General features: G+C 42.5%; 1 protein-coding gene across 5 annotated transcripts in view; it reads right to left on the bottom strand.

The window, feature by feature from the left end:
* LOC106589337 (ubiquitin carboxyl-terminal hydrolase 22) overlaps nucleotides 1–14,802 on the bottom strand; it is a 52,205-nt gene extending 37,403 nt beyond the window's left edge. For 2 of the 5 annotated variants that reach the window (XM_014179180.2, XM_045710069.1), the window contains exon 1: nucleotides 14,303–14,799. In XM_014179180.2, the coding sequence (XP_014034655.2) occupies nucleotides 14,303–14,422 (120 nt within the window). In that variant the 5' untranslated portion in view covers nucleotides 14,423–14,799. Of the gene's footprint in view, nucleotides 1–14,302 lie in introns of all 5 variants that reach the window. The other 3 variants (XM_045710071.1, XM_045710072.1, XR_006762537.1) reach the window with 2 other exon arrangements.
* Between the last annotated feature and the right edge of the window lie 8,910 nt (nucleotides 14,803–23,712).

Below are 23,712 nucleotides of genomic sequence, written 5' to 3'. Positions count from 1 at the left end.
ACCGCTTTGATTATATGCAACGCAAGACAATCTAGTTAACCTAGTAATATCATCAACCATGTGTAGTTAACTAGTGATTATGTGAAGATTGTTTTTTTTTATATAAGATAAGTTTAATGCTAGCTAGCAACTTACCTGGGCTCCTTGCTGCCACAAGGTCCTTTTGATGCTGCACTCGCGTAACAGGTGGTCACAGCCTGCCACGCAGTCTCCTTCTGGATTGCAATGTAAATCGGCGTCCACCGATTGTTATGAAAACTTGAAATCAGCCATAATTAATCGGCCATGCCGATTAACCTGTTATGGCTAGGGGGCAGTATTTTCACAGCTGGATAAAAAACATACCCGATTTAATCTGGTTACCACTCCTACCCAGTAACTAGAATATGCATATACTTATTACATATGGATAGAAAACACTCCAAAGTTTCTAAAACTGTTTGAATGGTGTCTGTGAGTATAACAGAACTCATTTGGCAGGCAAAAACCTGACAAGGTTTCAGGCAGGAAGTGGCCTGTCTGACAAGGTGTCGTTCTTCTTGTCTCTGTTTATTGAAGAGTGAGGATCTTAGCTGTCCCGTGACACTTCCTACGGCTGCCATAGGGTCTCAGAAGGCGGTAAAAAGCTGAATCGTGGCTTTGCAGGCTCTGGCTGAAACAAAGTAGCGCGTTTGGGTAGTGGCTGGTTACAGTACTGTGAGACTCAGGCTCGTGCCCGCATCGACCGAAAGCTTTGTTTACTTTCCTCAGTTTAGCTAAAAGGAGATTCCTGGTGGGAATATTATCGCTTTTTTACGAGAAAAATGGCATAAAAATTGATTTTAAACAGCGGTTGACATGCTTCGAAGTACGGTAATGGAATATTTAGATTTTTTTTGTCACGAATTGCGCCATGCGCGCGACCCTGATTTACCATTTCAGATAGTGTCTGGGACGCACGAACAAAACGCCGCTATTCGGATATAACGATGGATTATTTTGGACCAAACCAACATTTGTTATTGAAGTAGCAGTCCTGGGAGTGCATTCTGACGAAGACAACAAAAGGTAATGAAACTTTTATAATAGTAAAGCTGATATTGGTGAGTGCTAAACTTGCCGGGTGTCTAAATAGCTAGCCCATGATGCCTGGGCTATGTACTTAGAATATTGCAAAATGTGCTTTCACCAAAAAGCTATTTTAAAATTGGAGATATCGAGTGCATAGAGGAGGTCTGTATCTATAATTCTTAAAATAATTGTTATGCTTTTTGTGAACGTTTATCGTGAGTAATTTAGTAAAATGTTAGCGAATTCCCCGGAAGTATGCTAGTTCTGAACGTCACATGCTAATGTAAAAAGCTGGTTTTTGATATAAATATGAACTTGATTGAACAAAACATGCATGTATTGTATAACATAATGTCCTAGGGTTGTCATCTGATGAAGATCATCAAAGGTTAGTGTTGCATTTAGCTGTCTTCTAGGTTTTTGTGACATTATTTGCTAGCTTGAAAAATGGGTGTCTGATTATTTCTGGCTTGGTACTCTGCTGACATAATCTAATGTTTTGCTTTCGTTGTAAAGCCTTTTTGAAATCGGACAGTGTGGTTAGATAAAGGAGAGTCTTATCTTTAAAATGCTGTGAAATAGTCATATGTTTGAAAAATGGAAGTTTTTGTATTTTAGAGGAGTTTGTATTTCGCGCCACGCCCATCATTGGATAATGGAGCAGGTGTTCCGCTAGCGGAACGTCTAGATGTAAGAGGTTAATCGGTCAACCTAATACATAGGCATGGATTCACTAGCCACTTTAATAATGTTTACATACTGCTTTACTCATATGTATATACTGTATTCTGCTGTATTTTAGTCAATGCCACTCGGAAATTGCTCGTCCTAATATTTATATTTCTTAATTTCATTATTTTACTTTTAGATGTGTTTTGTTGTGAATTCTTAGATACTACTGCACTGTTGGAGCTAGGAACACAAGCATTTCGCTACACCCGCAATAACATCTGCTAAATATATGTATGTGACCAATAAAATGGGATTTTGATTAGATTATACTCCGATGCGCTCTGCAGAGATTGGTAGGACAGTGTGCAAAACATTGCATCCGGAGGACACTGATACAATTCTGATCAGAGTAGCCTAATTGTTTGAAAGTGATTTTTGTTTACTTGTCCATTCGGACAACTTAAATCTATATTTTGTTGTCCGACATTTTTTTTTTTTTTTTTTACTTGCAAGCGGACAAGCATTAATGTTGAGCCCTGAAGCCATTCTAGTTGATATATCTTTAGATTCCCCCTTTAAGTTTCTTTCTAACAGAGATTTTAATCTCTGTCACAAATGGGACTGCTATCAGGATCGCTGTTTAGAATGGTGTATTCCCGCAAATTTTATTTTGTCAAATGTTTCAAAATGACGTTTTATTGGCTGCTTCATTACATGTGTTGCATGTTCTATTAAGATGCATTACCACAATCTAAATGTGATTTCTGTCATTGAGCACTGTGGGTGGACAACCTAATGGGATATGCACCAAATGCATATGGGTACGGTAAATTTCGCAAATGGCCGGTAAATTTAAATCTTCCCGTCACGTTGTCTGGCTCCGTTTTCTTAACGAAAACCCTGACACACACGCACAAATGATACAAGCACAAACCCATTCATGCTGATGCATTTTAGCTCACACACTGGTGTTCAATGTGGAAGTGGAATTGGACAAGAGTGAGCGAGGCATAAGAATGTTGATTGGTCTTCTTCCGGGATGACATCAGTGCTTGGCTGGGCCAGAGTGAGAGAAGGGCTGCTCTGTGTTGGCGAGGGGGCATGGTGCAGTGAGGGTGAAAGGGGGCTAGGCAGCAGAAGTGCAACAGTGGCGATTAAAATCAGACAAACATCAAAAGGAGAGGCGAGCAGCAGGCTGATGGAAAGATCCCGTGAACTGACCAAGAAGACTCACTGTAATGCTCGGACTGAAAAACAGAGAGAGACAGAGAGCGTGACTGTGAAATGCAAGACATGATGGGATAGAAAGCAAATGAGCTCAGAAGAGCAAGATAGATCAAATGTAATATGCTTCATAAACATATGTAGACTAACAGTGAACTGCTTACTTACAGGCCCTTCACAACAGTGCAGAGAAAAAAAGAGATATAATAGAAAAACAACACAATGAATAAATACACAATGAAAAACAATAACTTGCCTACACACACACGAGGTACCAGTACCTACCTAGTCCTGTGCAGGGGTACCAGGTCATTTAGGTAGATATGTACATATAAGTAGGGATAAAGTGACTAGGCAACAGGATAGATAAACAGTAACAGGAGTGTATGTTATGAGTGAAAAGAGTTAGTGCAAAAGCTGTTCAGTGTCCTGTTGGTTCCAAACTTGTTGCATCGGTACCACTTGCCGTGCAGTAGCAGAGAGAACAGTCTGACTTGGCGGCTGGAGTATTTTACAATTTTTAGGGCCTTCCCCTGACACCACCTGGTATAGAGGTGCTGGATGGTAGCGAGCACAGCCCCAGTGATGTACTGGGCCGTACGCAATACCCACTGTAGCGTCTTGCTGGTCGGAAGCCAAGCAGTTGCCGTACCAAAAGGTGATGCAGCCAGTCAAGATGCTCTCAATGGTGCAGATATGGAACCTTTTGCGAATCTGAGGGCCCAAGCCCAATCTTTTCAGCCTCCTGAGTGGGAAGAGGCTTTGTCATGCCCTCTTCACGACTGTGTTGGTGTGTGTGGACCACGATAATTCCTTAGTGATGTGGACACCGAGGAACTTGAAGCTCTCGACCTGCTCCACTACAGCCTCATCGATGTGGATGGGGTGTGCTCGGCCCACTGTTTCCTGTAGTCCACGATCAGCTCCTTTCTCCTAATTACATTGAGAGAGGTTGTTGTCCTGGCGCCACACTGCCAGATCTCTGACCTCCTCCCTGTAGGCTGTCTCATCGTCGTTGGTGATCAGGCCTACCACCTTTGTGACATAGGCAAACTTAATGATGGCATTGGAATTGTGCACGGCCACGCAGTCATGGGTGAACAGGAAGTACGGGAGGGGAGTAAGCATGCACCCCAGAGGGGCCCCGTGTTGAGGGTCAGCATGGTGGATGGGTTCTTGCCTACCATCACCACCTGGGAGGTGGCCCGCCAGGAAGTTCAGAAGCTAGTTGCAGAGAGCAATGTCTAATTCCAGAGTCCTTAGCTTAGTGATGAGCTTGGAGGGCACTATGGTGTTGAATGCTGAGCTGTAGAAAATATTATGGATATACTGACAAGATACAGGTTTCTCTGCCCTAACAATGGGAGTCGTTGTCCACAAAAAGACATACATCTCATTATTGTAATCTTTTTTGAATATTCGATGAGGGTTGTTGACGTCACCCGTCGGTATTCAATGGAAAGAGATGCTATGCTACTAATCTCATTCCATGAATATGCATAACCATCGAGACAACTCCAATATAGTTTTTTCTCAAAGTTGATGGAGGAAGACAGATTTTCTGCCAAGTTGGGCCTTGCTCTTCCTCGGCTATAGTCAATGAACAGCATGCTCACCTAGGTGTTCCTTTTGTCCAGGTGGGAAAGGGCAGTGTGGAGTGCAATAGAGATTGCATCATCTGTGGATCTGTTGAGGTGGTATGCGAATTGGAGTGGTTCTAGGGTGTCTGGGATGATGGTGTTGATATGAGCCATGACCAGCCTTTCAAAGCATTTCATGGCTACAGGTGTGAGTGCTACTGGACGATAGTCAGGTTACCTGGGCGTTCTTGGACACAGGGACTATGGTGGTCTGCTTGAAACATGTAGGTATTACAGACTGTCAGGGATTGGTTGAATATGTCAGTGAAGACACTTGCCAGCTGGTCAGCACATGTTCTGAGTACGTGTCCTGGTAATTCGTGTATATGAATCTGTTTTAAAGGTTTTACTAACATCGGCTACAAAGAGTGTGATCACAGTCATCCAGAACAGCTGATGCTCTCATGCATGGTTCAGTGTTGATAGACTCGAAGCGAGCATAGAAGGTATTTAGCTCATCTGATAGGCTTGCGTCACTGGACAGCTCGCAGCTGGGTTTCCCTTTGTAAATCAGAGATAGTTTGCAAGCCCTTCCACATGCGACGAGAGTCAGAGCTGGTGTAGTAGGATTGGATCTTGGTCCTGTATTGACGCTTTGCCTGTTTGATGGTTCGTCTGAGGGCATAGCGGGATTTCTTATAAGAGTCCGGATGTGTGTCAAGCTCCTTGAAAGTGGCAGCTTTAGCCTTTAACTTCTTATGGATGGTGGCAGTACTGAGTCGCTTGGATGACTGACGTGCCCAGAGTAAATCGCCTCCTACTCACTCCCAGAAACTAAGATATGCATATTATTAGTAGATTTGGATAGAAAACACTGATGTTTCTAAAACTGTTTGAATGATGTCTGTGAGTATAACAGAACTCATATGGCAGGCAAAAACCTGAGAAAGAAATCCAACCAAGAAGTGATTTGTAGTTCTTCTATCTACTGTCTATTCAAACTACAGTGTCTGTGGGGTCATTTTGCACTTCCTAAGGCTTCCATTGGCTGTCAACAGCCTTTAGAAATGTCTTTCATGCGTCTCCTGTTACTGGGCAAAGAACAGCAGCTCAGTTTATCTGTGGACTGCCTGGGAGCAGAGAGTTGTTTACTGCGCGTTCACGTTTGGCACGCCGCTCATTTGAATACGCTATTGTCCGGTTGGAATATTGTCAACGTTTTAATTTAAAAAGACCCTAAGGATTGATTGTAAATATCGTTTGACATGTTTCTACGAACGGTAATGGAACTATTTGACTTTTTGTCTCTTATTTTACGCACACACTTTATGTCTTTTGGATAGTGATCTGTACGCACGGACATAAATATAGAGTATTTCGAACAAAACAAACATTTCTTGTGCAAGTAGGAGTCCTCGGAGTGCATTCTGATGAAGATCAGCAAAGGTAAGAGAATATTTGTAATAGTAATTCAGAGATTTGTTGATGCCAGAACTTGGCGGGTAGCTGTATAGCTTGCTTCGATGGCTGAGCTATGTACTCAGAATATTGAACAATGTGCTTTCTCCGTAAAGTTATTTTGAAATCTGACAAAGCGGTTGCGTCAAGGAGTAGTGCATCTATAATTCTTTCAATAACTGTTGTAAATTTTAGCAACGTTTATGATGAGTATTTTTGTAAATTGATGTGCATATTGACCGGGAGTTTTGGTTGGAATACATTTTCTGAACATCACGCGCCAATGTAAAATGCTGTTTTTGGATATAAATATGAACTTTATCGAGCAAAACATACATGTATTGTATAACATGATGTCCTAGGAGTGTCATCTGATGAAGATCATCAAAAGGTTAGTGAATATTTTAGCTTAACTTTTGGTTTTTGTGATGCATGTCCTTGATTGGAAAATGGCTGTGTGGATTTTCTTGTGAAGTTTATGTCCTAACATAATCTAATGTTTTGCTTTCGCTGTAAAGCCTTTTTGAAATCGGACACTGTGGTTAGATTAACCTGTTAGGGCTAGGGGGCAGTATTGACACGGCTGGATAAAAAACATACCCGATTTAATCTGGTTACCACTCCTACCCAGTAACTAGAATATGCATATACTTATTACATATGGATAGAAAACACCCTAAATTTTCTAAAACTGTTTGAATGGTGTCTGTGAGTATAACAGAACTCAAATGGCAGGTCAAAACCTGAGAGATGCCTTTACAGGAAGTGGCCTGTCTGACCATTTCTTGAACTTCTTTTCCATCTCTATCATTTACTAAGGATCTCTGCTCTAACGTGACACTTCCCACGTCGTCCATAGGCGCTCAGAGCCCGGGAAAAAACAGAATGTCGTCATTCCAGCCCCAGGCTGAAACACATTATCGCCTTTCTCAAGTGGCCGATCAAGGGACACTGGGCTTATGCGCGTGACCCGACCGCCCCCGCCTTTGGGATTTTTTCCTCTGTTTGCCGAAAAGGAGATTCCCTGTCGGAATATTATCGCTTTTCTACGAGAAAAATGGCGTAAAAATTGATTTTAAACAGCGGTTGACATGCTTCGAAGTACGGTAATGGAATATTTAGAATTTTATTGTCACGAATTGCGCCATGCGCGCGACACTTCTTTACTATTTCGGATAGTGTCTGGAACGCATACGAACAAAACGCCGCTATTCGGATATAACGATGGATTATTTTGGACCAAACCAACATTTGTTATTGAAGTAGCAGTCCTGGGTGTGCATTCTGACGAAGACAACAAAAGGTAATCAAACTTTTATAATAGTAAATATGATTATGGTGAGTGCTAAACTTGCCGGGTGTCTAAATAGCGAGCCCGTGATGCCTGGGCTATGTACTTAGAATATTGCAAAATGTGCTTTCACCAAAAAGCTATTTTAAAAATCGGACATATCGAGTGCATAGAGGAGGTCTGTATCTATAATTCTTAAAATAATTGTTATGCTTTTTGTGAACGTTTATCGTGAGTAATTTAGTAAAATGTTAGCGAATTCCCCGGAAGTATGCTAGTTCTGAACGTCACATGCTAATGTAAAAAGCTGGTTTTTTGATATAAATATGACTTGATGAACAAAACATGCATGTATTGTATAACATAATGTCCTAGGGTTGTCATCTGATGAAGATCATCAAAGGTGAGTGCTGCATTTAGCTGTCTTCTGGGTTTTGGTGACATTATATGCTGGCTTGAAAAATGGGTGTCTGATTATTTCTGGCTTGGTACTCTGCTGACATAATCTAATGTTTTGCTTTCGTTGTAAAGCCTTTTTGAAATCGGACAGTGTGGTTAGATTAACGAGAGTCTTGTCTTTAAATAGCTGTAAAATAGTCATATGTTTGAGAAATTGAAGTAATAGGATTTTTAAGGTTTTGAAAATCGCGCCACAGGCTGCCAGTGGCTGTTACGTAGGTGGGACGCAAGCGTCCCACCTAGCCCATAGAGGTTAAGGAGAATCTTATCTTTAAAATGGTGTATAATACTTGTATGTTTGAGAAATTTTAATTATGAGATTTTTGTTGTCTTGAATTTGCCGCCGTGCACTTTCACTGGCTGTCGTCATATCAATCCCACTAACGGGATTCAAGCCATAACAGGTCAGTGTGGCTGTTGCCTGTAATCTATGGCTTCCGGTTGGGAAATGTACCTACGGTCCTGAAGTAAACAAAAATGTTATCCTTAGGCTATATTTCAGAGCTAGTATATCAAATGACAGACGCCCTTTGATATAAACATTACATGTTTATTCCAGTCAGAACGCTGCAGCATGTTTAAAAGGGATACTGTGATATTTTGAAATTCCGGAAGTTTAATTACCCAGAGTCTGAGAAACTCATGGATACCATTTTTATGTCTCTGGGTGCAGTTTTGAGATTATTTAAGTTAGCATATCATGAGCTTAGCACAATTGCTGAAAGTCTTCCAGTACGGTAGCCAGCAGCCTTTCAAAAGCAGGGAAATAGACCCAACTACTCCAAAGCTGGGTGGTTGGTCATTTATAGTATTAAAAAGCTAGTAATCCATTTTATAAATGTTAACTTTACTGATAATCATGAGAAACGAGATCTATCCACTTCCTCATTGTGTCCATGAATTATGAAGAAGCATAAATATGCAACAGTGTGTGTGTGAGGCTGTGTGTGCAAGCCACTCCTCCTACCATTGCGCTAGGACACACACACACACACACACTCTAAAACCCAGCAGGGACTGGGCATGTGGACAATGACCTGCAGTCTCCAGAACTAGTCTCTCTTAAGAGGTAACATACATTTGAAAATAACCTTGAGCCCCTCATCTCAACCAGCAGCCTGGAGATCATATGTATTCTGAACACACTCGCTGTACCATATATATATATATATATATGAGCATGAAAAATGGCTGCTGGTTACAATGTGCATGAATTATTGATGTACTGCTGCTATATAGCTTGTTAGGCGCTATGATTTCCTCAACAATTAGATAACTCAAAGACCCATCTGCAAAGAGGAGTGGCTGGTCCAAGGTGGTGAGGGGACTTCACACGGTGTGCTCAAAACAACTGCTTCTTCTTCTTCAAATGGAGCCTTTGTGGGGGTTAGGAGGTAGGCACAGTATCAAAAGAGAAAACAGACTAGGTTGAGACATGGAACAGGTTTGAAATAGAATGATACGGGGAGGTAATACCTGCATTTTCCCCGATTAGAAACTCTCCTTTTTATTTTCTGTTTCAAAACGTTTTGCTACAGTGTGCTGTACAGCACAACCTGGATGGTTGCCAACGGTATGTCACCTCATCTCTTTGGGTCTGTTCATCTTAGGGCAGAAACGAGGTGTTTATAAAGCAGACCGATGAGCAATTCGACTGCTCATTAGGAGGTCCTCCCCAGATGGTTGATCTGTTAGCTCTCCTCCTCCATCCATGCAACATTCACTCCATTTATCCTAATTGAGGTATCCATGGAGCAGGGGCAACTGCATGTGGGGGGGGAGTGAGAAAGAAGTGAGAGTAAGAAAGGAAGGCATAAAGAGAAAGAGGGCAAAAAAAACGGAGCAAAAGACGCTAGTGTTTAAACTGATGATAAATCTTTGTGTAGTCCCCGCTCCACACCCCCCAGACAGTCGCGCCAGCCCTGATTAAAGACAAGCCTGGTCTGTGACAGCTCTGAACACAGGTGTCACCGTCCCTCTCCATAACTCACCACTACCCAGTGAATAGGTAGGTTTACATTACCAATCCATGCAATAAATCTAAGATTGCCAGGCCTAACACACGATGACAGTACATCAACGTCTTATATGATTGGGTGGCGTGGAGTCAAACAAATATAGAGGCTCCAGCAGAAATGGAGAGTTGGTGGGTGGGGGTGGGGTTATGAATTGTCTGTTTCATGCAGCATCAATGACTTTATGATCCATGGGCCCACTTTTCAAGAGCCATGGCAGATTTTTATGTAGCATTACTGATACAAACCAGCAGTCTTATGAGGACTCTGTCAGTACTGCTCATAATGTTTTTAGATAGTGAGGTGGTTACCGTTTACCTTACCATTACTGGCTACACTGTGTGTGTGTTGCTGTTAAGCAAGCTGAGGCCCCCCCGAGAAGAAACAGTTACATTTCTTCAATGGTGAAACCATTAAGAAGGAAGCCACACTGTACATTTGAAACCTTCACTGCAGCCTCTCAGTGTAACTTCACAGATGAACTCAGAAAAAAACGCAAGGGTGGGATAAGTTGGTTTAAGTCGGCCTAACCTTTGAAAATATATGCGAATGGAAATTTCGCTGCCCACCCACACTAACTCCCACAGGTATAGTCTCTAATCTAGCTAAAATTACAGCAGTTACACAATATATAAGAAAAAGTATGTGGACACCCATTCAAATTAGTGGATTCGGCTAATTTAGCCACACCCTTTGCTGACAGGTGTATAAAATCGAGCACACAGCCATGGAATCTCCATAGACAAACATTGTCCTTACTAAGAGCTCAGTGACATTCAACGTGCCACTGTCATAGAATGCTACCTTTCCAACAAGTCACTTCGTCAAATTTCTGCCATGCTAGAGCTGTCCCTGTCAACTGTAAGTGCTGTTATTGTGAAGTGGAAACGTCTAGAAGAAACAATGGCTCAGCTGCGAAATGGAAGGCCACACAAGCTCACAGAATGGGACCGCCGAGTGCTGAAGCGTGTAAAAATCATCTGTCCTCGGTTGCAACACTCACTACAGAGTTAAAAAGTGCCTCTGGAAGCAACGTCAGCACGAGAACTGTTTGTCAGGAGCTTCATGAAATGGGTTCCCATGGCCGAGCAGCCGCACACAAGCCTAAGATCACCATGCACAATGCCAAGCATTGGCTGGAGTGTACAGCTCGCCGCCATTGGACTCTGGAGCAGTGGAAACGCCTTCTCTGGAGTGATGAATCACGCTTCACCATCTGACAGTCCGATGGACAAATCTGGGATTGGCGGGTGCCAGGAAAACGCTACCTGCCCCAACGCATAGTGCCAACTATAAAGTTTAGAGGAGGAATAATGGTCCGGGGCTGTTTTTCATGGTTCGGGCTAGTCCCCTTAGTTCCAGTGAAGGGAAATCTTAACACTACAGCATACAATGACATTCTAGACAATTCTGTGCTTCCAACTTTGATGCAACAGTTTGGAGATGTCCCTTTCCTGTTTCAACATGACAACGCCCCCGTGCACAAAGCGAGGTCCATACAGAAATGGTTTGAGATTGGTTTGGAAGAACTTGACTGACCTGCATAGAGCACTGACCCCAACCCCATCGAACACTTTTGGGATTAATTAATACGTTAATGAGCACTGCCTGTATCCAATGGGAGCATGGGTTACATTAACATGCTATGGACATACACGTAAATGTTGATTTTACAACAGCTAGTTAGTAATATCCCCAGACTGTACTCGGGTGAAAATGGACATAAGATTATCAGTCGTATGTTGTGTCTGTCTGTACCATTGAGGTACTGATGCACCAACAGGACCCTACCCACAAGACATAAGACTGCTAAATAATTAAGCAAATAGCTACCCGGACTAGCTACATTGATCCCCTTTTGCACTAACTATTTTGACTCATAACATACGCTGCTGCTACTACTTATTATCTATCCTATTGCCTAGTCACTTAACCCCTACCTATATGTTCATATGTACCCAAATGAATTTGTACCCCTGCACATTAACTCGGTACTGGTACCCCATGTACACCATGTACAAAACATTTCTTACACCTGCTCTTCCACGACAGACCAACTAGGTGAATCCAGGTGAAAGCTATGATCCCTTATTGGATGTCCCTTGTTAAATCCAATTAAAATCAGTGTAGATGAAGGGGAGGAGACAGGTTAAAGAAGGATGTTTAAGCCTTGAGACATGGATTGTGTATGTGTGCCATTCAGATGGTGAATGGGGAAGACAAAAGTGCCTTTGAACAGGGTATGGTAGTAGTTGCCAGGCACGCTGGTCTGAGTGTGCACTGCAACGTGGAACTGCAATGCAGCTGGGTTATTCACGCTCAACAGTTTCCCATGTGTATCAAGAATGGTCCACCACCCAAAGGACATCCAGCCAACTTGACACAACTGTGGGAAGCATTGGAGTCAACATGGGCCAGCATCCATGGGGAACGCTTTCGACACCTTGTAGAGTTTAAGCCCCAATGAATTGAGGCTGTTCTAAGGGCAAAATGGGGTGCAACTCAATATTAGGAAGGTGTTCCTAACGTTTTCTACACTCAGTGTATATACCCAAGTTATCATTGCTCATTATATATTTATTCCTCGTGTTACAATTCTTCTATGTTTCTCTGCATTGCCAAAAAGGCCAGTAAGTAAGCATTTCATAGTTAGTTTACACCTGTTTACAAAACATGTGACAAATACAATTTTATTTGATGAGCACTGATGGCGTACCATAAAAGTAGATATATCAGCGGTATTGCACATTTGGATGAGACAACCAAAGTACTGTGTTCATGTTCTTCAGGAAGCATGGCATGATTGACTTATTTTCAATGTAACCACAAGATACTTTCCAGAGAGACTAGCAATGTAGCTAGCTGGGAATGCAATGACGTTACTCTTAAAAATGTAAACCCCATTTGTTTTTTTCAATTCAATCTGGTATTAGAACGGTAGCCCCTACGCGCAAAAGCGGTGTGTCTGCGGAAAGCTGAGTATCTTGGCTATTGATCAGCCGGTGACCTAATTTCAAGATGGTTGCTATCTTTATTCCAGGTAGCGTTGCGAAGCACAAACAAAATAAACACGGAATACATTGATACACACCGATTGCCGGAACTCCACAGACCATGAGAATATCTTATTTGTCTGCCTGTGATCTACCGTTATTGATCACCAGCCCCGAGAGTCAAAATATTTATTTTACACAACATCTTACAAGGTATGCTTACATTTTTTAAAAATGTTTTAGTCATTTAGCAGACGCTCTTATCCAGAGTGACTTACAGTAGTGAATGCATACATTTCATACTTTTTCCCCCGTACTGGTCCCCCGTGGGAATCGAACCCACAACCCTGGCGTTGCAAACATGATGCAAACACCATGCTCTACCAACTGAGCCACACCCTCCCCACAGATTTGGTCTGTGTTTGAGCTATAGATACATGGTGGGTATGAAATTAATCTTTAGGTTGGTAGGAACAAATCTAGCCCATTTCCATGATGTATGACTTAATGGAAAAATCAAAATGTCTGCTGAGTGACTAGGTTGGGAAAAAAGAAAATGGAAAATAAAACCACTTGGATGTTCCCCGACACCACCACAATGTTTGTGAGAGGTTGATGTGGTAGAAATGTTGTTTTTATAGTGAACAATAACTTTTAGGCACATCCAGTGTGCAAATACAGTGCAATTACCACATTCGGACCCTTTTGGAGAGTTTAAAAGGACAATTGAATGTACCCTGGATACCACATTTCTAGTTGTTAGCTCTATCAATCCCATTTTTTTCTGATATTGTTCACATGCTGTGGAAGCCATCTGATGAATTTCTAGCTCTAGTCATCAATAACTCACTTATAGCTTGTCAATGAAAGATGACTCAAAAACGTATGTGCTTGATCTTGTGTATTCTGAACTATGTAACTCCTATCTTCTGACAATTTCCTCAATCTCCCAGATGTTCTCTTTCCAAATATACCAAGTTATTACATGTCAGAATCATGTAACTACACATGAATATCAGTTACTTTTGGGTATGTCTATTTAGACGGAAATCTACATTTTGCCATTGCATTTAAGTTTTGAACTGGGACTGCTTAAACAGGCTCGCGCACACACATAGGCAGAGTTGACACTCAGATTGTGTGATGCAAGAGACGCAGGGGGTTTAGGTAGTGAGCTGAGCTAACTAACAGTCTCTCTCACACACCCCTCAGTCCTTGTCAATTATGTCTAAAACTGCAGCAGTCCGCGTCAGCAAACTTACAAGTGCCCAAGCCGAGAAAAAGACATGCCTGAAAATGTGTACCTAGCTAACGTCGGACAAGGTCTATCCGTGCAAGGGAAACAGTAGCATATATCACCAGTTAATCGAAGAAAAAAAAAACAGTGTCTTTCACACACTGTACGAGTTGCCTCTTCGCGTGTGGATTGGTAACAATGACGATGAACGACAGCTAGCCAGAGATGTTGTAGGCACTGTTCTCTCGAGAAGCAGTCTGCATACATGTTCTGAGCTAGTTAGTAGTAGCTAACGTTAGCTAACTAACGTTTAAAATGTTTACCTTGCGTTTCCTGGTTTCGGCAGACCCACTCCACACAAAGCATTGGTAAATGACCCGTAGATTCTGTTTCCAGTTATCCACTTTGAACCCGTTCACATGGGGGCACCCGGCTGGACCCATGACAGTAACAACATTCGTTTTGTGTATTTTTAGCGATGAAGCGTGCTCCGTCCTAGTCCTGACGTTAAAGAATTAGCTAGCTAGTTACGTTTAACGTTAGTTAGCCAGTTATCCGCCGATTGTTCCGATTCGGCTAGCTTGAGAGGTAGCCACAGCTAAATCGGAGGTAAATGCAGTACACATCAAAGCAATCCTTGAGTAATCCCATTCCAGAATTTTTACATGTTTTCCCCAAATTAAATCCACATTTGGGTGGTATTGGTCGTTGTCCACACTTCGGAAGCTATATCCTTAGTTCCAGTTATTTTAGCTTGCTAATGTTCGGCAATGGAATTTCAACAGAACACCGCGACCGTTGCTGCAAGCCCCACCTCATTCATTTCTCGATCGGCCAATGGAAAGGAGTGCCTGGTTTTGATTGGCGTGTGTGGGTATCGTTTCCGTATTATGTCCCGCCTCTATTTGGAAACTGATATTGTGATTGGCTCAATTATTTATTACGATCCTTATCCGCTCGTAAAACGACTCCCATTGGTTACATGAAGCGCTGGTACTGTACATTAGACTCAAATATTGTTATAACTAACCTCATTTTTATATCTGTGTTACACTGTTCGAAACATATACAGAGGTTTTCTAGTTTGGGCGAAAGACCACCATGCTTCCTCTCCAGTGGTCCTCTTTCCTTGGTGGACACACTCTTTTCACGACATTTCGCCCGGTGGGCGGCGCTATACATCAAGGTGTGCGTACAGTTCCGCACGCATATGGGTGTACACAGGGCGAGAACTGAACCAAGCACTTGCTTAAATCCGGATCGTGGAATCTATTTAACCCACTTGCCTAACTACAATATGGATGTTACTGTTTTATCAGGGTGTAACAAAGATAAAGTAATGTCATTGTTGAATTCACATTATGTTTGCTATTTCATGCAGCCACAGAATAGAAAGAAGCTAAACAAAGATTTTGTATTACAATTTGTTTAAAGTTCAGAGATATCATTCACGCAAATGAGACAGGATGTGTAAGTATGCCTCCAGGATAATATAGTAAAATTGGCCTCATGTATTCACCTTATTTAAGAACCTGGAAAACAAAACAATGTCTGAATTTTCTGTTTTGTGGAGGACATCCGGTGTGGTATTCTTGCCGTTTTTGCAAACATTAGCTAGCTAGCTCAAAATGTCGTAAGATCTTTGTGTGAAAGCATCTCTTCTCCATGTCCCATGGGAACTCGGCAACCACATTTGGCAAGGAGAACGAGCAGGTGGCTTATACACTTCTAGAAATCAAATGTCCTGTTCTGAGTAAGAAGTGTGTCTCTGACTGAACTGTTCTCTGGCAAACTCACTGATGTGAAACTGGTGGATGGGGTTCCTCAGCTGCAACCTAATGGAGCCCATGGGTACTACATGCAGGTGCAAATGGGCACGTTCTACATTGGACTGGAGAGATGCAAACTACTTGTCTGGGCTCCATCCAAGCAAGTTGTTATTGATGTGCCATTTGATGTGAAGTTCTGTGCTGATGTTATTCCTAAACTGAAGGCATTCTATTTCACACATATGCTGCCAAGGATAGTAGATGAGTTCCAGTCATTCAGACTAACTCTGTGCTCCGAATATGTTCATATATGTGGTATCTAGGCTCGGGGCCTAATCCTTTGTGTTTTTAAATAGGTCTTATATTTTGTGCCTTGTAAAGCTCTCTCTGTCAGCTCTACCTTATTATCTAAGCATAACTCTTGATATGTGTTTTTGTTCTTGTTGTCTTGTACAGCTCTCTTCATACATGTTTATCTGATGGCTAAAGATAACTCCTTGTGATTTATTAATATTTGAATTCTACCTTGTATACCTCTTTATTTTCATATGGCACTTAATGAACTCATCTAAGCATACCATAACACATCTTGTACTTAGCAAATTATGGGGTTAATAAAACACTATGAAATTCTACTTTGTTGACATTCTTTGATACTTAACATTCTGAAAGGAAGGACGAGGAGGCATGTCTAAGGGTTTCAAAAGTCTTTTCAGTTTGATTCTGGGTTTGGTTTTCAAGGGCAAAAATTAAGAAAACAGTGTCGCACTTGATAAACAGTTGTCTTCCCTTTTGGTCTGTTAGAGACATTTTGGTGTAGAAGAAAATGTATTTTAAATAGATGTAAGAATGCATGATAGAAGCACCTAGTGGATGCCTGTAATTATCAGGAACAGGCAAAGTTACAGTACATTTAAAAAAAAAAGAATCCACATTTTGTTACTTTACAGCCTTATTCTAAAATTGATTAAATCGTATTTTTCCCTCATCAATCTACACAAAAAACCCAATAATTAAATTAATTTTGGAAATGTTTGCAAATTTGTAAAATAAAAAAATAATTTCAAGCTTCTGTAAGTTTTCAGACTCGTTACTCAGTACTTTGTTGAAGCAGCTTTGGCAGCGATTACAGCCTTGGGTCTTGGGTATGGCGCTACAAGCTTGGCACACCTGTATCTCTGCAGATCCTCTCAAGCTCTGTCAGGTTGGATGGGGAGAGTTGCTGCACAGCTATTTTCAGGGCTCTTCAAAGATGTTAGATGGGGTTCATGTCCGGGATCTTGCTGGGCCACCCAGTCCCTGCCGCTGAAAAACATCCCCACAGGATGATGCTGCCACCACCATGCTTCACTGTAGGGATGGTGCCAGGTTTCCTCCAGATTCAGATTGGCATTCATGCCAAAGAGTTAAATCTTTGTTTCCTCAGACCAGAGAATGTTGTTTCTCATGGTCTGAGAGTCCTTTAGGCAAACTCCAAGTGGGCTGTCATGTGCCTTTTACTGAGGTGTGGCTTCCATCTGGCCACTCTACCATAAAAGCCTGATTGGTGGAGTGCTGCAGAGATGGTTGTCCTTCTGAAAGGTTCTCCCATCTCCACAGAGGAACTATGGAGCTCTGTCAGAGTGACCATCAGGTTCTTGGTCACCTCCCTTACCAAGGCTCTTCTCCCCCGATTGCTCAGTTTGGCCGGGTGGCCAGCTCTGAGAAGAGTCTTGGTGGTTCCAAACTTCTTCCAGTTAAGAATGATGGAGGCCACGGTGTTCTTGGGGACCTTCAATGCTGCAGAATTTTTTTGGTACCCTTCTCCAGATCTGTGCCTCGACACAATTCTGTCTCTGAGCTCTACGGACAATTCCTTCGACCTCATGGCTTGGTTTTACTCTGACATGCACTGTCAACTGTGGAACCTTATATAGACAGGTGTGTACATTTCCAAATAATGTCCAGTCAATTGGATTTACCACAGGTGGACTCCAATCAAGTTGTAGAAACATCTCAAGGATGATCAATGGAAACAAGATGCACCTGATCTCAATTTCGAGTCTCATAGCAAAGGGTCTGAATACTTATGTAAATAAGGTATCTGTTTTTTATATTTTATAAGTTTGCTAAAATGTCTAAAGACCTGTTTTCACTTTGTCATTATGGGGTATAGTTTGTAGATTTATAATACATTTCAGAATAAGGCTGTAACGTAACAAAATGTGGAAAAAGGGAAGGGGTCTGTATACTTTCCGAATGCACTGCTATATGTACTGTATGTATGTACACTACTGTTCAAAAGTCACTTAGAAATGTTCTTGTTTTTGTAAGAAAATACATTTTTTTGTCCATTTAAATAACATCAAATGGATCAGAAATACAGTGTAGACATTGTTACTGTTGTAAATGACTATTGTAGCTGGAAAAGGCTGATTTTTAATGGAATATCTACATAGGTGTAGAGGCCCATTATCAGCAACCATCACTCCTGTGTTCCAATGGCACGTTGTGTAAGTTAATCCAAGTTCATCATTTTAAAAGGCTAATTGATCATTAGAAAACCCTTTTGCAATTATGTTAGCACAGCTGAAAACTGTTGTCCTGAATAAAGAAGCAATAAAACTGGCCTTCTTTAGACTCATTGACTATCTGGAGCATCAGCATTTGTGGGTTCGATTGCAGGCTCAAAATGGCTAGAAACAAATAACTTTCTTCTGAAACTCGTCAGTCTATTCTCGTTCTGAGAAATGAAGGCTATTCCAATCGAGAAATTGTCAAGAAACTGAAGATCTCGTACAACGCTGTGTACTACTCCCTTCACAGAACAGTGCAAACTGCCTCTAACCAGAATAGAAAGAGGAGTGGGAGGCCCCGGTGCACAACTGAGCAAGAGGACAAGAACATTAGAGTGTCTAGTTTGAGAAACAGACGCCTCACAAGTCCTCAACTGGCAACTTCATTAAATAGTACCCGCAAAACACCAGTCTCAAGGTCAACAGTGAAGAGGCAACTCCGGGATGCTGGCCTTCTAGGCAGAGTTCCTTTGTCCAGTGTCTGTGTTCTTTTGCCCATTTTTACTGGCCAGTCTGAAATGTGGCTTTTTCTTTGCAACTGCCTAGAAGGCTAGCATCCCGGAGTCACCTCTTCACTGTTGACTGTGGTAAACCGTGGGGTGTTGGGTTGAGCGTGCCGAGATTAACACAGAGACAGGGAAGTTTTAGTCCACAAACAACTTTACTAGGCCATAAAATAAACATAACAAAGAAAATCACGTAGGTTTGGCTCGATCCTTCTTCTCAGCTCTGGCTCTGTGTTGGTCTCTCACCGTCCTCCCTGGCGGTGTGCCACAGTACTCCTTTTATTTGACCTCCAAGGCTGGTTGGCACTTTCCCCTAATTACCTCCACTTGGAGCTATCCGTGTCGGGGTGCCCAGCTCATGTACTCCCAGCAGAGGGAGCCAACGTCGCATCACGCACCTCCCCTCTATTACCATCCCCCCGCAGTAGACCTCCCGTCCATCGCATCGTCTGGGGTAGTCGTGCCTTTGTTAAGTCTGTGAGGGGAGAAGGTATTGCAGCAAAGTTAGGTACAAATCGACTGTGGTAGCCTGCTAACCCCAGGAATGACTTCACCTGCCTCTTGGTTCGGGGACCGACCATCCCCTAATGACAGCAATTTTTTTTCTTGGGGTTTCACATTTCCCCTCCCGATCTGGTAGCCCAGGTACTCCACTTCGGCGTAGCCCAGCTTGCACTTGTGGGGGTTCGCGGTCAGACCTGAATCCCTTTAGCGCATCCACCACTGCCTGTAACCTACAAAGATGGGACTCCCAACTGTCACTGTGCACAATTATGTCATCCAAATAAACAGCCGCGTACTCACTGTGCGGCCACAAGACGCGGTCTATGAGTCGCTGAAAGGTAGCTGGTGCCCCGTGGAGCCCGAAAGGAATAACCCGGTAGTGGTATAGCCCCCCCCGGGGGAGAAGGCAGTCTTCTCCCGGAGGCCGCTGCCAGCGGCACCTGCCAGTACCCCTTTGTTAGGTCCAAGGTGCTGACGTATCTCGCCATCCCCAAGCGGTCGATCAGTTCGTCCACCCGGGGCATGGGGTAGGCATCGAACCTACTGACCTCGTTCAGGCCCGGAAGTCATTGCAGAAGCGGACGGTTTCTTCTGGTTTCGGAACCAGCACTATAGGGCTAGACCACTCACTGTGGGACTCCTCCAGTACCCCCATCTCTAGCATTGTTGTCGCTTCCCGCTGGACCGCCACCCTCCGGGCTTCTGGTATCCGGTATGGCCGTTTACGCACTTTTTCTCCCGGACGTGTGTGGACATGATATTCCACGAGATCCGTGCGCCCCGGCACCTCGGAGAACACGGACGTATTCTGCTGGACCAAGTCTCTGAGCTCTTGTCGTTGGGTCGGGCTGAGGTTTTCCCCCATTGCAACTTCAACAGAGGGCGGGCTCTGCTGTGGCCGGGTCCACATTACGCACTAACCATTTACACAGGTGTTCTTTGTATGACAATAAATAAAGTGTTGATTCTTTGAATTAATAACCTCTTAAGGATCAATTTTCACTTAAAATGACATACCCATATCTAAATTACTGTAGTATTTTGTCATTGAACATTCCCCGTTTGTCTGTTTTATTTTGTTGTCACTCACTCTCATTTTGTCTGATGATATTGCACAGATTTGCCACTGTAGCTGATGTCCTTGATCATTGGTGTGGGTGTAACACTCCCTGTATGTCTGACCTAGGATGCAACCCCTGTCCACAACAGCACTTCATACCCACAAAGCAGAAACCATTATTATACCAAAACCATGACCTTGGTTGGGCTAGGATAACAGTACTTTAGGTCTCAGGTCGGGTGACCACCACATGATGGCTACTTGGGCTTTCTCACTTTGTCTTTCCTTGATTACTCGCATCCTATCTCCCCACTTGTATTGCACTACATCTGTATTGGAAGAGAAGGTACAAGGTCTCTCCGCCCGGACCTTCTTCTCCAATGGGTTTTTAGAAGGAGACAAGGAGAGGAATCGAGGAAGGATGAATTGAGAAAGAGCCTAGCATTCACCTGTAAACTAGTTCACATGTGCTACACACTCACCCCTCTGCTGCACTCATTGACCTCCTCCTTCTCCTCATCAACCTCAGCAGCCAGCAGAGCAGACTGTGTGAACTGGGTCAATCTAGCACCCACCGATTTATTTTTGTGGGTATTTGATTGTGCTACATTGACTCAGATCACAGTCGGTGGCTGAGTTATACTGTCGGTGGGGTAGGAGGTGAAAGGGGTGTGTATGTAATAGAGGAGACTTGAAGTCGTGTCTCCTCCTGTCTATCATGAATGCATCGATATTTTAATACTGTAAGCATCTCGGCTGCGGGTGAATCTCCTCCTGCAATTTTGCGCCAATTTGCTTCACTCTGCTACACTCACTGTCCTCCTTCTCCAGTGGTTGGCATGCTAGCTACAAGTGTAATTTGATTAGGGTTTGTGTCCTGGCCGGTCAGCCATACAGGGATGGAACTCATAAATTAAATAGCAACTTTGCAGCCCATGTAAAAGTTACCCTTCGATGTGGTCACTCTCCAGGGTGTTTTTCTTTTGTCTCCACTATTTGCGCTCTACCCTTTTGGTTACAGTGGATGTGAGATTATTTATGGCATGCATGCCCATTGCAAACATGATGGGATTAGTATTGGCCTTGTGGGCATGTCTAATGCAATGCACTTGTACATGTGGCTTGTCATTTCTATACTGAAACAGGATTCACAAATCCTCACACATTGTTTACATTTTGCTGAGATGTTTTCTACATTGGAAATGATACACTATTAGAAATAGGAAAAACACTCACACATCTTTGAACGTGTGTGTGTGGGAATAATTTGATTGAAACTGGCAAGATCAGTGTGTGGGTTTTTCTTTTTCATTAGACATTGAGGCTAACCATGTTAAAAGATACCAGATTTGACTTCTACACCTACTGTACATGCCGGCATGAAATTGATTATAGCAAGCCTTACCCTTGTAATGAAGGTAGGCCTTAAGGATGACATGCTCAGAAGAGACATTATTAGCAAATATCACTTTCAATAGGGGGTGCAGAAATGAATATTTTAAGGTACATTTGATTTAATTTCAAAATACATGTTGCTTGAAATAAAGTTGCAATTTGAACTTCATGTAATGTATCGTCCTGGTGTAATTCATATGCAGTTCAACATTATAACCACAAGGTGTCAGCGTTAGCAGTAACTTTGATGTAAACAATATGGCCATCGCACGTTGGACTCATATGCTAGCCAGATTTAGTTGAGTTATATTGTTGGCTGTCATGAGATAAATTCATCTAGCTGCTAACAAGGTAAACTGATCTTTCTCTACCTTTACGTCACGCTGGCTCTGTGGTTATTGCTAGCCAAATGTAACACCACCAGAACAAATGGATTAACGGGAAATAATCATTGCCCGATGATTTTTTGTGGATCTGGTGGCAACAATTCAATGTGTATATATAATTCATTTGTTGGTTGGATCAGTTAATACGAACTTAACATTTTGTGCTAGCTAAGTAACGTTAGCCAACTAATAGTCATTTCCTAGTTAGCAATTATGGCGCGCTGCAGCGCCAGATGTTTACACCTAGATCACATCTACAGTGTCATTGCGCAAAATGGTACACAGCATTAGTGGCAACCCGTCATTCAGGGCTGTTTTGAGCCCCTGCCTGTTGAGCTTTTTTTTGTGTGTGCCTGTTTTTCATGTCATTTTGGCTTTAGTAGGAGCCACATATCAGTTTGCAAACAATGTAAAAAAAAATATAGATATAATAATTGAGTTAATAAAGTAGCATTCAAACATGTCTCTTTTTTGCTTCCTTGAGTAAGGCAGCTCCAAAACACAGGTGTTTCAGCCTAGCGCAGTGCTTTATGTGGTGGTGGGGCAGCCAGCGGAACATACGTACCGTAGGGGTTGGTAATGTTCTCTAATTGTGCAGTGATTGGCTCACTGTTCTGTCACTCATGGGGACACTACATCGCAGCAAAATCTACAGGGAGAGCTCGGAAATTCAAGCCCCTTGGGTGCTGCCATAGAGTTACATTAGAAGTGCCCATCCATGAAGGCTCAAGATCATTGGCCACAGATAAAATGACATCAAATCACGTTATATCGACGGTAGTTTGATTGAACTGATCATGTCAACATCATACTTTGAAAATCTTTGCTAGCAGTCATCATCATGAATCAAGTCAATATTTGACTGGCAAATCCTTTTCAATCCTTGTCATATGAAGACAAATTATGATGACAAATTATAGATAAATCGTGTCGGGGCTCATCGGCCATTGGACATAAACATTACATAAGTTGGAAATTGCAAATTCAACAATGAGTGGTTTGGAAGGAACTGCAAGCATTGCAAAGCAATCACTAGCCTGCTATTCAGTGGAGTGGGTGTGTGATCCAAGTCTGGGTTTAAGGGTCTCTTTTCCAAGCTTAAAATAATAAACATTCAACATTGGCCATGCTGTCAATCTAGCATGACTTCTGCCGTGTTCAAAACAACTGGAAACTCAGAACTGGGAAATCTCAGACTTCAGTGAGTTCAAGACAACTGGGAACTCCGACTGGGAAAATACATTTTGAACGGTCATCCAACTCGGAATTCCAAGTTGGGAACTCGGGCCTCTTTCTAGAGCTCTGACCTGAAGATCACTGATGTCGTAATTCAACCTTGTTTTTTTCTGAGTTCCCAGTTGTCTTGAAAGCACCATAAATCCAGAGAACTACAGACTCTGATGACAAAATTTACCCACGAAGGACCGCCACACCACCTTCCTGTTTAAGTGAGCACAGCACAACAAGGTAAGTCCAATAATGTCTTGTATGCTGCTGCAAAAATGATGTAATATGCCAGGGAGATATGTATACTGTAGCTAAGAAAGTAATACTAAGT

Source organism: Salmo salar, chromosome ssa28, assembly GCF_905237065.1.
Source record: "Salmo salar chromosome ssa28, Ssal_v3.1, whole genome shotgun sequence".
Lineage (NCBI taxonomy): Eukaryota > Metazoa > Chordata > Actinopteri > Salmoniformes > Salmonidae > Salmo > Salmo salar.
The sequence above is the reverse complement of the archived record's forward strand: the minus strand, read 5'-3'. Positions and strand labels throughout refer to the sequence as shown.